This window comes from Rissa tridactyla, chromosome 5 (assembly GCF_028500815.1).
Source record: "Rissa tridactyla isolate bRisTri1 chromosome 5, bRisTri1.patW.cur.20221130, whole genome shotgun sequence".
Taxonomy (NCBI): domain Eukaryota; kingdom Metazoa; phylum Chordata; class Aves; order Charadriiformes; family Laridae; genus Rissa; species Rissa tridactyla.
In genome coordinates this window covers 45,961,977-45,976,088 of record NC_071470.1, presented here as the reverse complement: position 1 = coordinate 45,976,088, position 14,112 = coordinate 45,961,977, and the positions used below count along the sequence as shown (strand labels likewise).

Below are 14,112 nucleotides of genomic sequence, written 5' to 3'. Positions count from 1 at the left end.
ATTACTAGTAAATCTCTAGAGGAAATGGTTATGTGCAAATAACACAGGTGTAAGTCGTATTTAGAATAAAAAGTATTTTAACATAAGAATTGTCAAAAATTCAAACACCAGAATTCTTATTAATTTCAAAATCAAAATCGTGTGCATTGGGCCTAATCCTTTGCACCTCTGTAGACTGGATTGTTTCACCGTGAATGGGACATTAAAAAAAAAGAGTGACTACTGTTACATGTTTGACTACCACTCTACTTAACAGCAATAATAAAAGGGGAATGGAAGGAACACCATGCTAGGGTGTTTCATTTTGTCTTTTTTCACGAGCAAAGTCTTTAATTATGTAGAGTAGTTAATGGAACAAAGTAGCCTGAGCTATTTTGAGAGCACAAGTTTCCTCACTGTTTAAAAATTTGGCTTCTGGACAATTCTGCTGATAGTTCTGCAAAACTGTTTTCTTGGCAGTTAAGCAATGGTTGTAGTGTGTCTGTATTTGTTTTTTAATCACAGTGTCATAGCCACATTTTTCCAGCCCAGTGAAGCAAGAACAGGCATGCAGATTTAATTTAAGATGTTTCTAACTCTCCGGAGGAGTACTTCACTGGCTAAATGTATTTCACCATTGTGTTGCTCCCAGGCCTAAAAGGTCTACAAACAAAAGGCAGCATTCAGCTCCCCGTCTGTAAAGTTCACTTATAGATGTTCATTAAGCTCTGTCTAGCTCACAGGCTGGAAATCACAGACAGAGGTTTCCGAAAGAACAGGGGCAGGGAGCGGCTGTTTGAAGTCTATTTATGTCTAAAAGCACAGGCCTCATCTGTTACTGTGTGCCACACCGTCATTGGGCGACTGTCTTGCCTTATTTAATAACTTACAGCATACTACCTCTTTTCTAAAAGGGCCTATAAAATTCAACAGGATGAAAGTAATAACAACCTATATAGATGTCACGCTGTTCTTATATGTGTTTCTTTGAAGGTCTATAAACTTACAGAGAATTATTGCCGTTCTGTAGATTCACTAAATCATCTCCTAGATTTCCACAGCAGAAATCTGAATTTCTATGGGATGTTTCTAAACAGCTATACAAAAGATGTACGTTTTAATATTATAAGATTGCTCATAAGGGATGAGAAATTTCAGAGGGTCTGAGTTTTCCATTTTTGCCTCAGCACATTGCAGAAGAGCTTGATGACTTTATATTTCAAATTAAGACTAATAACTAATAATGTTACGGTTAGTCACATCTTTTCCTGGCGTGGCATTTTTTTCCATCATACTTAAAATGTGAAATTTAAATGTATGAGACACCATTCAGTTTTGAGCCCTAGATAGTAAATTCTGTTTATGAAGCAAAAAGAAAACACTTGGAAGTAGGCAGCATGCTCAAAATGTAGCAAATACTTGGAAAAAGATCAGATTTTCAAGATTCACATGGAAATTTTTTATATATGGCCAAATATTATTGTCCCTGCCATTGCCATTCATCCACAGTATATGGCACTGAAATAATCAGATTTACACTGATGTGCAAACATCAGCAAATGGAATAGCTTTGCTGCAGTTCTGGAGGCTTTTAATACATTTCATTATTGAGATCTTTAACTACTGTTGATAACTAAGAGGAACTTTTACAATTCACTAGTCTTCTGCCTTTTCTGGTCTCCACAGTAGTGGCCTACTGCTAAGGGAATTGCAAGCAACACAACATTTTATAGATGTAGTCATGCTATTAGCTTATTTTAATTTACTCTGTCACATTTATTTTAAAAATTGTAAATACTTCAAGAGAAACAGAATAGAAAATTGGATTAATCTATGTAGACTAAAAGTATTGTTTTATAAACTAGAAACTCCCCGATGAAAGTATTTCACAAGAATAAAGCTACAATATTGAGAAGATAGTTATCTTTTGGAAATTTGAGCCTGCCTATTTTCTTAAAAATTGCACTGGATTAATTAAGTTGTTTTAAAATCAGGAATAAACTTGTGTAAGCATGTAATCTATCTCATCCAGAGAAGCGTAAACCTTATTTCAATTGATTTAATTCTGTCTGTTTTTCTGTGGTTACATTGTCACGTATAAGTAGGCAAGCTACGTTTCAGTTAATCAGCAGGTAGAGGATGCAGTCAACATGCAGTGACACACAGTTCGGTGTGGGGTGAATTGCCTTTGCTTTGACTGGCAGGTGTCCGGTTTTAGGTTCTTCAGTTTTTCCACTTGGGTATCTAAACTGGGGCTGTGAAATTCACTCCCAGCATTGAATGCTCCAGGCACCGCAACAACCCGCTTTGTAAAATCTCAGTGTGGTTTTCGTCTTACTGTAAGTTATTAGACTGTATCAGTATGCCCCAACACTGTGGAATAGGGCAATTATATTCCTTCATCTGTAAACATTTTTAACTGCATTGCTTCTTGTCTGGAGGACGCAGGTGTTCCTTGTTGCATTTAAGAGATATCTTTGTGAAAAGCCTGAAGTCATTTCTTACAGCAAGAGAAAGTATATTTGAACAACTGGCAGAAAGAAATGTCCATGGGTTATGACCACCAATAGCAAAGGCGAAATCAAAGGGTGACACAGTGTCCCTTTAGAGTGCTTATGTATTTAACTGATAGCATTTCTCTGTGTAATAACCCATGAAGTCATGGCCGAGAGAAGGGGAAAGTCTTACAGATAACGTCCTGTTCATAAGCTTCATACTAAATAAGAGATGTGTCTTTAATTGAGCAAAGCTGATATTTTCTTGGTTCTGCCATTGAAAAGATTATTCAAATCTGTATTTTGTTAGGATTAACATATTCCTTCTCATTTCTTTCCCATCAGAAATGGTAATTGACAACTTTTAGCAAGGAACAGTGTATTAATCTCTAGCCAGATAAATCCAGTTTACAATTATTTATTTCACTTATCCATGTAGGGGAAGATTTGCTGATGTCTTGTTTTCTCAGATTTCATTTTTTACAGAAGTGCAGCCAACACAATCTATTTTAGAACTGGCTTGGGAAAAAGCAATTTCTCATCTGAGCTGTACTCCCCCAAATGAAAGATTTGGGATTTCAAGACCAGTGCTATTACCAGTCATTTCTTAAAGTGTTTGGAGAACCTCATCTTGACAGAGGTAAACAGGTCACAAACCTACCATATAAACTCTAAACGATCACAAAGTGATTTACAGTTCTGGCGTTGAGTGCTTCACCCAACGGTTGTACTAAATATAGTTATTTGCACAATGCATTCTTCCGGGATTTGACAAAACAGTTTGTATAAAATAAAGACTGTCCAAGGCTTGGGCACAAAGCTTGGCCCAAAGCAAACATTTTTGAAGGTCAGAAAACTTGGAATGACTTATTTTGTTGTATTCAGGTATGTCTTTGTATTTCTAGTAGAAGTCAGGAAAATCAATGCCATGAGAAAAGATCGTTATTTCAAATGAACTGACCAGAAATTCCAGACAACTGGAATGCTTCCAGTACAAAATAATCCATGCTGTCCCTTCTCTGTGCTTTTTTTTCCCCTTCTCTTTTATGGCCACCCAAAAATACACAGCTGCCTCTTGACTTCTTTGAAAATGCTGGTGAACTTCCCATTCGCAGTGAACTGCTCCCTCGTTCCCATTAGTGTAGGAGGCCCTGCTCATCCTTTTTCTCTGCAGATGTGAACTGCAGTGATCGTCAACTCTTGTACGTGTTTTGTCACATGGCAAAGCAGCTCAAAAATACTAAAAGGTGGAATAAAATCTCATCTATCCACTCTTTAGTGTCAGAAGCAGGGAAACGCAGAGAAATTATACTTGATATGTTCATTGCCTTACAGGAAGATCTATATATTTAGAATCTGTAAATAAGTAGTTAGTTGTCCAAAGATTTCTATGAATATAATTATGAATTAAAAAGTCCCAAAATATTTTGAGACGGTACTCCTGACTGCAAAATATTTATTGGGTATAATTATACTCCAAGAATAATCTCATTTTTAATACGTCTTTACAAATTTCTGTTTAAAAATCCTCAATGAAAGATTCCTTTCTCCTTAAACCTCACTTCCTCCACATACATTGTATCCCTACTAGTTTCTTCAGGTCCCAGTTGCTGGTCCCTGTCCTGCAAATGAAAGTCGGTGGATGTGCTCCAGTTAAATATTCAGCAATAATGATAGGGGAAACCTCATCACAGCTCTAACTACTGGGCAGTAGGTTTATAAGGCACTCACTGCTTGGCAAAGGACCTGTTCTCGTCACTTCAATTACGGCTTCCATGTTGCAGGTAGTCCTAAAACTGAACTTCTGCTGAGCATTTAAAACAGGCAGGAGCAATATTTCCATGGGTTTGCCGACACCTTTTGTTTTGTCCAAAATGGATTAGGCTGCTTCTGAATATTGGCTTAATGATCTAAATGGGCAAAACTGCTAATGGATCAGAGCATACCAGGTGCTCTTGAGGAAATTAGTTAAATGTGCTTAAATGCCTTCTCCGGGTGGGAAGCTGGCATTCTTGCAGGGCATAAATTAATTCACATTAATTTTCTACTGAAGAAGGCACTTTCAAGTCTGTCTTTTCTCTTAACGGAGCAATTCCTGACCACAGAGAATGTGATTTACTTTGTATCCTTTATCTTTTCAATTAATGCGTAACAAACGAATAACAAGATAAAAGATAGTTTCCCTGAAGTTAGTTAATCTGTCATAATGTCTGTTAATCAGCACGTATAGCAGCACATCTTTGCAGTTTATGCGGCGAAGGGGCAGGCATCTCTCGGAACAGCCCCATCTGCTGACACTCCGTAGCAGGCTTCAGGAGATGCTTTCAAGGTAGTTTCCCTACCTAGCTGAGAAAACAACTGAGTCGTAATGTGACCGGAAAAATGAGACAGCCTTTCAGAATGGGAAAAGTAAATATATTTTATTTCTCCCTGCCTATTTTGAAGCCAATAGATATAGTAGTAATATTTGCTTGAGTAGAAAGATGTATAGAGAAAAGTCTGTGAGGAACTGTATTTAACTAAACAATTACCATGTGAAATTGCAGGGGAAAAGATTGTGGCTAGCATATCATAAAAGTGAAACTAAGACCGTAATGACTAGCAAAAGAGAGCCACGCTCGGAGTTCTCATATAAATGTTGTTTGACAGTAAGTATCATTACAAAGTAATGCTTTCAATTATCACTGATGCTTTAACTCACCAGCTAGTGAGTGCCGTCCTAAGGAGCATTTCTGGTACCAGTGCATATTCATTACGAGACGCTTTAAACTAAAAGGATGTGAGTGTTGTCAAAGCTGAAGAGAGGTCAGACTCAAATTAATGAAAGTAAAATCAATCACGGCTTTTAGAGGCAAGCTCTTTTTTTTCCTTTTTTTTTGTTTTTCTTTTTTCTTTGTTTTTCTTTTTTGTTGTTGGTTTATGGTTGGGGTTTTTCTGCTTGTTTGGTTGGTGGGGTTTTTTTTTGGTGGTGTGTATTCCTGCCCTATTTTGGAAGTGGTTACCTATCAGTTAATTTACAGATGTCAGATACACGACAGACTTCCAAGGAACAGGTCTGTAGTTATTTCCAGCACCACTATATCTAGAAATCTTCATTTGTGGAAAGGAACTGAAAGACCTGCTCTTCAATTTTCACCTTTATGGCCATAAACCATCTGTACCAGTACATCTATACAGTGACCAAACTGGTAATATGGAATAATGCTTTGTTTAAGATGATGCATATTAAGCTTAGCTTAAACATACACCACGTCACCCACTCTCTTGAAAAGCAGTGTTCATTTGGCCTTCATCTAGATTTTCAGGAAAGAAATTAGAGGCTGTGATAGTGTGAGACAGCCCTCTGAAAGAAGTACTCGGAGTCGTAGCAATCATTTGAGCTTTCCTGGACAAAGCCGCACTTTTAAGGAGGTAGGAAAATGTTTGCCTCTTGCTTTCACACTCCCGTGTAAACAAAAAAGTTCTGAGGTGAAAGATTATACTTTTTTGGTGCAACTGTCACAGAAAATATTGCTGTTGAAGGTGTAATAAGCTGTTCCTACTATGCAGATCATCATCTCTATACATACATGTGATTAGGCAGCTGTATAAAGATGAAATCATCTAATAGTCTACAAAATGTTCTGGAAAAACCATGTTATTTAGATAAAACTTGATGCAACTAAATTTAGTGAGGGTAGATTTAGATTGGATATCAGGAAGAAATTCTTTACTGTGAGGGTGGTGAGACACTGGAACAGGTTGCCCAGGGAAGCTGTGGATGCCCCATCCCTGGAAGTGTTCAAGGCCAGGTTGGATGGACTTTGAGCAGCCTGGTCTAGTGGGAGGTGTCCCTGCCCATGGCAGGGGGGTTGGCACTAGATGATCTTTAAGGTTCCTTTCAACCTAAACCATTCTATGATTCTATTTCTACCTTCTATTTCTATTCTAATCTGTCTTCTATTTGTGTTTTTTTATTAGAAGACAACAACGGATGGTCTCTGCAATTTGATAAACATTATTCAAAGGACAAATTCAATAAACTGAAATCTCTGTATGCATTTCAGACAAAGACACCTGAGTGCTGTGAGTAATTACTGATATTATTTGCGTGATTATTACTGATGATTCCAAGAAAGAAATACTTAGCAAATATCCTTAACTGAAAGAGAAATATAGTGCAGTTTCATTTATAGTAAAACAGAATTAACATCTCAGATGAACATATGCATTGAAACTAATTTCTGTTCCATTAAGAGTGATTAATTTTCTGTAAGAGAAGCATCAAACATACGTCAATTAGGAGTGCAATATAAACGTTTATCTGAATATATTAATACAGCTGGAAAGACCATGTAATACATATCTTCTGGAGTGAAATTAAGGCAACATTTGTCCAAATTCACTTCTTCATATATCAAATGATTCTTGCAAGCCCCCTCCACTTCTGCGGGCGTTTGTCCCTTTGTACAGATTTTCTGACTCTGGTGTCTACCGTGAGCACTAATTTAAAGCGCAGAGACAGGGGAAAGGGAGCAAAGACTTCCTGACTCAATTTGATCCCTTTTTCACCTGGACAGAACTGTGCTTATTCTAGTAAATATAAGAGGACTGAATGATCTAAAAGAGGGACACAAAAAAATCTATATTTATTGTCAGGGTCTTCCCGAATCAATTCTTCTGAGTCAATTATGTAAAAACCCGTGCCTTTATTTCTGTTTAACACAGCCTGCTATGTCAGCCTTGGTGCTCGCTGTTCTTTTACACGCTATTTCTTTTCTCCCCATCCCACCTTTTGCCACAACCACGTTCTTGTTCTCACGCAGTGGCTGGTGCTGTGCCAGCAGAGTGTACCTGCCAAAGGCTGGAGATCTTCTGCGACGCTGCCAAGCTGCGTGCCGTCCCGTCAGTGTCTTCAAACATAACCATAATGTAAGTAGAGCAGAAGAGTTATCTCTTGCTCTGTTCAGGTTTGACTATCAATCCTACAACCTTTTCACAATTACCGCCTTATAATTATGACCAGTTGGCTCAGCTGGTGCTTGTGAGAGCATCATGTCTCTCTCTTGACAAGTCCTTTAATGTGTTAAGCACAGATTTCCCCTAAATAAAAGGAGACAAAAGGAACTAAAAAACTCTGTGAAGTGATTATTTCATGTTTGTAACAGTGACTTGAGCTAGCAACAGTTTCAGGAAATCTGAAGAAATCTTCAGAAGAAATGTTTCCTTTTAAGACACAATGCTTAGGACCTTTTTATTATTCTATGATCCTGCCAATATTCCTAGTCTATATTCCTGCCAATAAAGTCAACAACCTTGAACTCAGTGGAACTACCTGCCTGAGAAAATCTTTTTAGTTCTCATCTGATGTCTCTGAATATGCTGTTATTTAAAAGGATTTAATCTGGCTGGATCATCATACAGATAGGTATGCATAAAACAGATTTTTGGAAGAGATTAGGGAATGGTTGATATTGATCTTAGTTACTGTTTGAGGGGCCATTTTCTGTGTGGTGAGCAGAGGGCAGCATCACACGTTCTTACCTGAGGATCTTCCCTGTAGAACAAGGGTATGGACCTCTCTGTTCAGCTGCAGTTTGCACTCACGTGTGGCTGAAGTTCTCCTTGTTGGAGAGTTCTCCTTGTGTGGGTTCAAATACCGCAGTACTTCATAACAAAGATTGATGTGGAATGTCAAATATATATTTAAACTGGCTGTTACCTCAGGGTCAACAAAGACTTCAAAAATAATGCCTCGGTTCTAGCTTTAGAAAAAGCAGTGAGTCTGTTCAGCTGGCTTTTGGGCTAGGCTCTCTTCTAATCCAACCTGAACTATTTTTGTTCTGGAAAGGAAACTCAAGTCAGTGCCCAATGGAGATGGGGACATGGGGACACATGCACCAGGAGATAAGCTCTGTACGCATTTGAGGTTTGAAATAAATCTATGGTTTAGTTTATACTCAAATCGAGCCAGCGATGTGTGCTTGTAGCCCAGAAGGACAACTGTATCCTGGCCTGCATCAGAAAAGGAGTGGCCAGCAAGTTGAGGGAGGTGATTCTGCCTGTCTACTTTGCTCTGGTGAGACCCCACCTGGAGTACTGTGTCCAGCTTTGGGATCCTTAGCACAAGAAAGACAAGGACCTGTTGGAGCAAGTCCAGAGGAGGGCCACGAAGATGATGAGAGGGCTGGAGCACCTCTCTCCTATGAAGACAGGCTGAGAGAGTTGGTGTTGTTCAGCCTGGAGAAGAGAAGGCTCCGGGGAGACCTTATAGCAGCCTTCCAGTACCTAAAGGGGGCCTACAGGAAAGATGGGGAGGGACTCTTTATCAGGGAGTGGGGTGATAGAACACGGGTTAATGGCCTCAAACTGAAAGAGGGTAGATTTAGATTGCATATCAGGAAGAAATTCTTTACTGTGAGGGTGATGAGACACTGGAACAGGTTGCCCAGGGAAGTTGTGGATGTCCCATCCCTGGAAGTGTTCAAGGCCAGGCTGGATGGGGCTTTGAGCAGCCCGGTCTAGTGGGAGGTGCCCCTGCCCATGGCAGGCGGGTTGGAACTAGATGATCTTTAAAGTCCCTTCCAATTCTAACCATTCTGTGATTCTATGATTCTACTATTTTTCAGTTCCCCTGGGGACATGGAAGAATATTTTTTGATGAGGAAGTATTTCGCTTACTGTTTAAATAGATACAAATATTGAGACAAACAGAGGTAGCATATTCAGACAGTTTCATGTTGTTTTTATTATTTAGCAGTGTGAAAACTGCCCTTATTGAATAACAGAAGTGGCAGTACTGCAGGAAGCTGGGAGAGTATTTTTACTGTGTGCGTTCATTCCTACAGGTCTCTTCAGAGGAATCTACTAAGGAAACTTTCTGCCAACATTTTCAAGAAATACCAAGACCTTAAAAATCTGTAAGGGAGTATTTCAACTTAAAATATCTATTTCATGCCTTAAATACTCATCCTCTCCCTTTCACATACACACACACACAGAGCTTAACATCTAAATGACAACCTGCAGTTTGTACTCAAAATTCTGTTTTGTCTTACCCTTCAGTACCTCATCTAATTGTGTAGCTTGTTTGGCTCAAATAGTTTGATTTGACATTTCTATTTTTGCAAAATCATAATTTATGCATATTTATTTTTTTAATATTGTTCATTTTATATCAGAAAAATGCTAGACTTTCATTATGTCTGAAGGAAGTTACATTTATAATGAACAGTGAACATGCAAAAGAAATTCAAGTAACTTAATCCATTTACTCCACAAAATGAAAGTTTGAAAAATTAAACTTCCCATTTTCATGGGGGGGGGGGGGGGGTCACTTACATGGCGCTTGGTTTTACTCCTAATTATATCTGGTACCAATTAGATAATGCTAGTCAAGTTGTTACAAATTGTTACAGCAATTGTCAAATTGTTACAGCAGCGCAATACTGCGCTATGTTTGATGATGTCTAGCATATATGTTGTTCAAAAATCATAGCCTTAAACAAATTTGCTTTATACAGAATTAGTGAAATTAAGAATTAAATACGAAAGTCTAGAGCAGCGCTCTTAAATCACCTCGTCAAGGCACTTTTGTTCCCAGAAACTTTTATGGCAACTGCGCTGTGCTGCAGCACCCTCTCGTGTTCACAAAGTTAATTGCCATTCTTAAACCACGGAAAGAAACCTTTTCATTAAGAGAAGTAATCATTAATATATATAGTCATTATTGAGTGTTAGTACTTAATATTAATTCCACACATTTCTGATCGGTAACTGCACATTTTCAGAAAGCTTTTGAACAATGTTTGGCACAAATCCATTTTGTCAAAACCAATGTCATATTTCTTACTGCTTTTTAACGGAAATGCACTTGGATGTTTTATTGACTGTACTTTAGTTTAAAGGATTTGTATGCAAATACTTCTCAGAGATAGCGCTATAATGCTTTAAAATTATTTTAGAAGGATTTAATATTTGCAATTGATAGCATTTTAAAACTTATTTAATCAAATTAGATAAAGAAAAATAGAAAGAAAAAAATAGTATTCTTTAGTTTACAGAAAATTAGCAACATTCATTTTATGTTTTTATTATACCTCCTTAAAAATTCACAATTTGAAAATTATCTGATACCATAAAAAGAAAATTCAAAACCACATGTTAATTTGGCATTTGCCATGCAACCTTTTGCTTGTAGCAGGATTCTGGCTAAACATAAAGATAAGGTCACACAGGTGAGAACTGCAAGGTTAGGACCTAAAACAGGAGATCGTGTACAACCACTTCATTGTTCATCTCAGGCAAACCAAGTGTCTCAGACTAAATTTTGTGATGTGGCTGTGGGGGGATATTTCTTTTAAAACACATTTACAGTCTTTGCAACATAGTTGTGAAATGCTCTGGTGAGACCCCACCTGGAGTACTGCGTCCAGCTCTGGAGTCCTCAACACAAGAAGGACATGGACCTGTTGGAAAGGGTCCAGCGGAGGACCACGAAGATGATGAGAGGGCTGGAGCACCCCTCCTACAAAGACGGGATGAGAGAATTGGGGTTGTTCAGCCTGGAGAAGGGAAGGCTCTGAGGAGACCTTATAGCAGCCGTCAGTACTTAAAGGGGGCCTACAGGAGAGATGAGGAGGGACTCTTTATCAGGGATTGTAATGATAGGACACTTGGTAACGGCCTCAAACTGAAAGAGGGTAGATTTAGATTGGCTATCAGGAAGGAATTCTTTACTGTGAGGGTGGTGAGACTGGAACAGGTTGCCCGGGGAAGTTGTGGATGCCCCATCCCTGGAAGTGTTCAAGGCCAGGCTGGATGGGGCTTTGAGCAACCTGATCTAGTGGGAGGTGTCCCTGCCCGTGGCAGGGGCTTGGAACTAAATGATCTTCAGTGTCCCTTCCAACACAAACCATTCTGTGATTCTGTGATATTGTCAAATTTAAGATGTAACAAGTTTGACAGCACACAAACGCATCCAGTTTCGTTGATAGATTTTAATTGGTTATTTACACTAGCTTTGACTTTGCATGCTTAGAGAATTAATAGTTGTTGTATCTTCTTAGGTACCTTCAGAATAATAAAATCAGAGCTGTATCTGAACATGCTTTCAAAGGTTTATACAACTTGACAAAACTGTAAGTATTGCTTTTTGAATACTGAAGTAAAGAAGAACGAGAATTGCTCTGAGAGTCACTATGAACGTCTTGCTCTGATTTGGTTCAGTGTTAGGAAGCTGCAAAAATGGTCTAAATCTTGAACTCAATGATTGGATTGAGAAAGCAAACATAGATTTAAAGTTATCTGTGCAAGTTTATCTGACAGGACAATACTTTGAAAATACAAGTGGGCTCCACGCTTCACTCCCATTCCCCAAATGTGCAGAATGGAAGAAGGAGACAGTATGGTAGTTACCTGCATAAAGTCAGAAAGAATGGAAAAGGAATAAAACCAAAGCCATAGCTTGTGATGAATGAAAACTCTTTAATGTTATATTTTGATTTACAGAAGCAAACGAAGGTAACCAGTATGGGTAATGAAAATAACAATCTTTTTTTTATTTTGCAGCAGCTTTTTGAAAGATGTTTCTAACATCTAAGGAAAACACTCAGTGAAAGACACAGTACATAAATTGTGCTGTTTGGTTCAGCTTTTTGTTTCTGCAATGTTTTTAAAAGGAAATTTTTTTACAATGTTGTACCTCTTCTTTTTCCGTCACATGAGCGTGGTTGATTATCTGTTATTACAGCTGCTGTTGTTACCTTCCCAGCCCATTTACAGTACAGCCCCTCACTTCATTTCTCAGGCTTTCTTTTTCTATGATTCTGGTATCTACGTTTGCCTAATGCCCTTAGCAGAGACTGAACAGGATCCTGGGAACATTCATGGAATGAATCGCTCCACAGAAGGAAACCGGGAAGGGCCTAAAATACAACACAGCGAAAATATGCAGCCTGTTGTGTTTTCTTACAGATAACACAAAATGTTCACCATAATTGTTCCATAAGTCCTCACTACAGAGTCCTGCCCTGCTCTGACATTTCTGTGGAAGACACAAGCCCACGCATTTCCTTCTGTCACAAAAAATTGGCTTTCTTGGGGAGAGAGAGGCTGGAATCGCATACAAGGGGCTTTGTGGCTTACTTAATGGTTTATCTTTCAAAGAAAAGCATGAAAAATTACCCTAACCAAAAATGATAATTATGAAAATTTTTAGCAGTATTCTGATAAATTATCAAGGTAAAATCTTAAAACTCATTTTCATGCATCTGATGCTAATTAATTGTTCCATTACTTTATCTTTGCCTGGTCTTGTTTCAGATACCTGAGCAACAACAAGATAACCAGTTTGAAGCCTGGTGTCTTTGAAGATCTACACAGACTTGAATGGCTGTATGTTGTTTTCTTATTTGTGTGTTTACTTTCTCAAGGATTAATCAAAGCAAGACAAAGAAATATTTGGATTGCTTTCAATTTTGTGCATAGCGGTATTTTATACTAGATAATAAACAAGGAACTCATGTTACACTGTGCAAGGTAAAAATCTGATTGACTTTGGTGAGGGCAGAGATTAGTTCTTGCAGCCTTTATGGCTCCAATGACTGGTGACTTTTACAATACTAAATAATGTTTATTAGTAATTGCCTGTTACAAATTAATAAATTAAATAACTCAGATACTATAAAACAGTAGGAAGATTTGGGGGGGAGGGAATACACAGTGCTTGAAATGTCCCAGACAAAATGACTGTCATAATCTGAAATATTTATTACTGCTCTTCAGACAGATGAAGTTGGAATACTGTTTTGACTCAGTAAAGTTATTAAAAATAAGCAAGTAATAATATGTCTAGCATTTTTCTGTGTGTTTTGAACTGATGGATTGCTGTGGAACACCATTATGTGGTGCTGCTTTGTTTTTGCAGGGAATTCATTCAAATTCTTGATCAAAGAAATTTTAAAACTGGCAAGAAAATACTTTTTTTCTAAACTGAAAACAATTACTTTCACAAAGCTAAAATATTTATTTTTTAAATAAAATTCTTCTGAAAGAAAGTTAATTTGATTAATACCCTGACCTACTATGGAGTAGTGCATTAATTTTTTTAGTTTGAATGGGCATTTGAAGAAAACCACTTCAATTATGTTATTTTTTCAACATCTGTTCAATTTAAGACTGCAGACAATTATCAATCTGAGACATGCTTTGCTATTATTCATAGGATAATTGAAAATAACAGGATAAATCGGATCTCTCCATTAACATTTTACGGACTCAAGTCTCTTATTCTCCTGTAAGTATGCAATAAGAACAAAAAGTGTCATTGTCCTTGTTTGAGGTAGAACAAAACCAATTTTCTTTTCAGTAATTTTACTTTTCAGTTAAGTTTCTTCTAACTGACTGCACTCTCTGAAATTAATGATATGTTTTTCAGACAGTATCCGTTTCTAGCAGATAATGTCTGATGTTTATAGTTAATACCAAGGAACGGTATGCAGAGAGGCTCCTGCTTATACTTATTGCTATAAAACCCAAGCCAGCTTTGTTGTGTGCCCAGTTGGAGAGTCAGAAGCAGACAAGCGTAGAGGGGTCCCACCTGCAGGGAGCAGCAGACAGGACAGGTGACCCAAAACTGACCAACGGGGTATTCCATCCC

At 38.0% G+C, this 14,112-nt stretch overlaps 1 protein-coding gene across 1 annotated transcript in view; it reads left to right on the top strand.

Annotated features, from left to right (window-relative positions):
* The window catches only part of RXFP1 (relaxin family peptide receptor 1), a 52,164-nt gene that overhangs the window by 24,744 nt on the left and 13,308 nt on the right, over positions 1-14,112 (top strand). Inside the window, exons 3-8 of the mRNA XM_054201726.1 lie at positions 6,435-6,539; positions 7,280-7,385; positions 9,302-9,373; positions 11,522-11,593; positions 12,777-12,848; positions 13,678-13,749. Coding sequence (XP_054057701.1) covers positions 6,435-6,539; positions 7,280-7,385; positions 9,302-9,373; positions 11,522-11,593; positions 12,777-12,848; positions 13,678-13,749 — 499 coding nt within the window. The remainder of the gene's footprint in view (positions 1-6,434; positions 6,540-7,279; positions 7,386-9,301; positions 9,374-11,521; positions 11,594-12,776; positions 12,849-13,677; positions 13,750-14,112) is intronic.